At 36.3% G+C, this 1,905-nt stretch overlaps 1 protein-coding gene across 1 annotated transcript; it reads right to left on the bottom strand.

Moving 5' to 3' along the window:
- Positions 1-730: 730 nt before the first annotated feature.
- Positions 731-1,705, bottom strand: LOC114695988 (olfactory receptor 4K5). Its single transcript, XM_028873505.1, has one exon. It carries the CDS (start codon positions 1,700-1,702, stop codon positions 731-733), a length of 972 nt encoding a protein of 323 aa, XP_028729338.1. The 5' UTR covers positions 1,703-1,705.
- Between the last annotated feature and the right edge of the window lie 200 nt (positions 1,706-1,905).

Below are 1,905 nucleotides of genomic sequence, written 5' to 3'. Positions count from 1 at the left end.
AAGTGACCTTAAAAATAACTTCATGAAGATGTTAGAGGCATTTAAAGAGGAAATGAAAAATTCTGTTAAAGAAACTGAAGAAAAGACAAACAAAAAATTAGAAGAAATCAATACAGAAATTGAGGAAAAGACAAACAAAAAATCTGAAGAAATCAATAAATCCCTTAAAGAAAGCCAAAAAAACATAAAAAAGCAATTAAACATGTGAAGGAAATAGTTCAAGATCTGAAAAGTAAGATAGAAACAATGACAAAAACACAAGCAGAGGGAATGCTGGAAATAGAAAATCCGAGTAAACAAACAGGAAACACAGATGCAAGCATAACCAACAGAATACAAGAGATGGAAGAGAGGACCTCTGGTGTAGAGGATACAATAAAGGAAATAGATTCATCAGTCAAAGAAAACACCAAAGCCAAAAAGGAAAACTAATAAAAATCAAATTTCTAAATTTATCCCTGACAAAGAATTGGGTCCCCACCCATTTTTTGTACCATATTCACATTTACCTATTACTAAAACAATCAGTCTATACATACCATTTAATAATCAAATATACCGTGCTTTTTTTCCTTTGGGGGGTTTACTTAACTTTTGCTTAGATTAAAAACTAAGAAAACACATACTAATATCTATTAATCTTCTTCATATTATCATTCTTATTTATTCCACTGCTTAGGTATGAAAATATTTGTAGGTAGACAGCTGATTTGAGTAATTTAGTTTTACCTCAATTAAGGGAAATCCTTGCTACTAATGGCATTTCAGAAGTTTTGGGTAGTCTGAAGTAACGAGCTGTAATTTTTCCCATGATAGCTTTCATATCTCTGTTTCTTAGTGTGTAAATAATGGGGTTTAGGATGGGAGTGAAAACTGTATAAAATATAGCAAGAATTTTATCCACTGGATAAGTAGTAAAGGGCCACACATAGATGAAGATGCAAGGTCCAAAGAATAATACTACTACCATAATGTGAGCAGCCAGTGTAGAAAATGCCTTGGCCATGGCAGCAGAAGACTTGAACCAAACTGTGACAAGAATTATGGCATAGGAGCTCACCAAAAGAGAGAAAGTGCTTAAGGAAAGAATTCCACTGTTTACCACAATTAGTATTTCAGTGAAGTATGAGTCAATGCAGGCTAGCTTGACCACACGAGGAAGGTCACAAAAAAAGCTGTCTACTTCATTGGGTCCACAAAATGCCAGGTTTACAGTAAATGACAATTGACTCAATGTATGCACCAATCCCACAGCCCAGGAGATTGTTACTAAGGCAGTACAGGTACTTCTGTTCATGATGACCATGTAATGTAGAGGCTTACATATGGCCACATATCTGTCATAAGCCATGGAGACCAGCAGTACCATCTCCCCTCCTGTAAAGAGATGAATGAAAAAAATCTGGGCTATGCAGCCATTGAAGGATATTGTCTTGTGCTCACTCAGAAAGTCTGCAATCATTTTAGGTGTGGCAAAAGAAGCCTGACAAATGTCAATAAAGGAAAGGTTCCCCAGGAGAAAATACATGGGGGAGTGCAGGCTGCTCTCAGAAGTCACGGCTATGATGATGAGAAGGTTTCCTAATACAATGACAATATACAACACAGAGAAGAAGACAAAGAAGAAAAACTGAAGTTCCCGAGAACTGGAGAGTCCAAGCAACACAAACTCAGACACCACTGAGTAATTGATCTTCTCCATGGATTCAGGCTACAGACTTGCACTGAAATAACCTTAAAGGAGAGGAAATGAAAAGAGATAGCATTTTAATGCAAAGGACTCTGAGACATCTAGCGTAAATCTAATTTACTGAATGCCAAATCTAAACACCAGTCATTTAAACAACCATGCCAACAAATCTACACAGGTAGAAGGAGCTTCTAGGAATGTATAAATGATGCCTA

Source organism: Peromyscus leucopus, chromosome 9, assembly GCF_004664715.2.
Source record: "Peromyscus leucopus breed LL Stock chromosome 9, UCI_PerLeu_2.1, whole genome shotgun sequence".
NCBI lineage: Eukaryota > Metazoa > Chordata > Mammalia > Rodentia > Cricetidae > Peromyscus > Peromyscus leucopus.
This window is presented reverse-complemented; position numbering and strand designations above follow the sequence as displayed.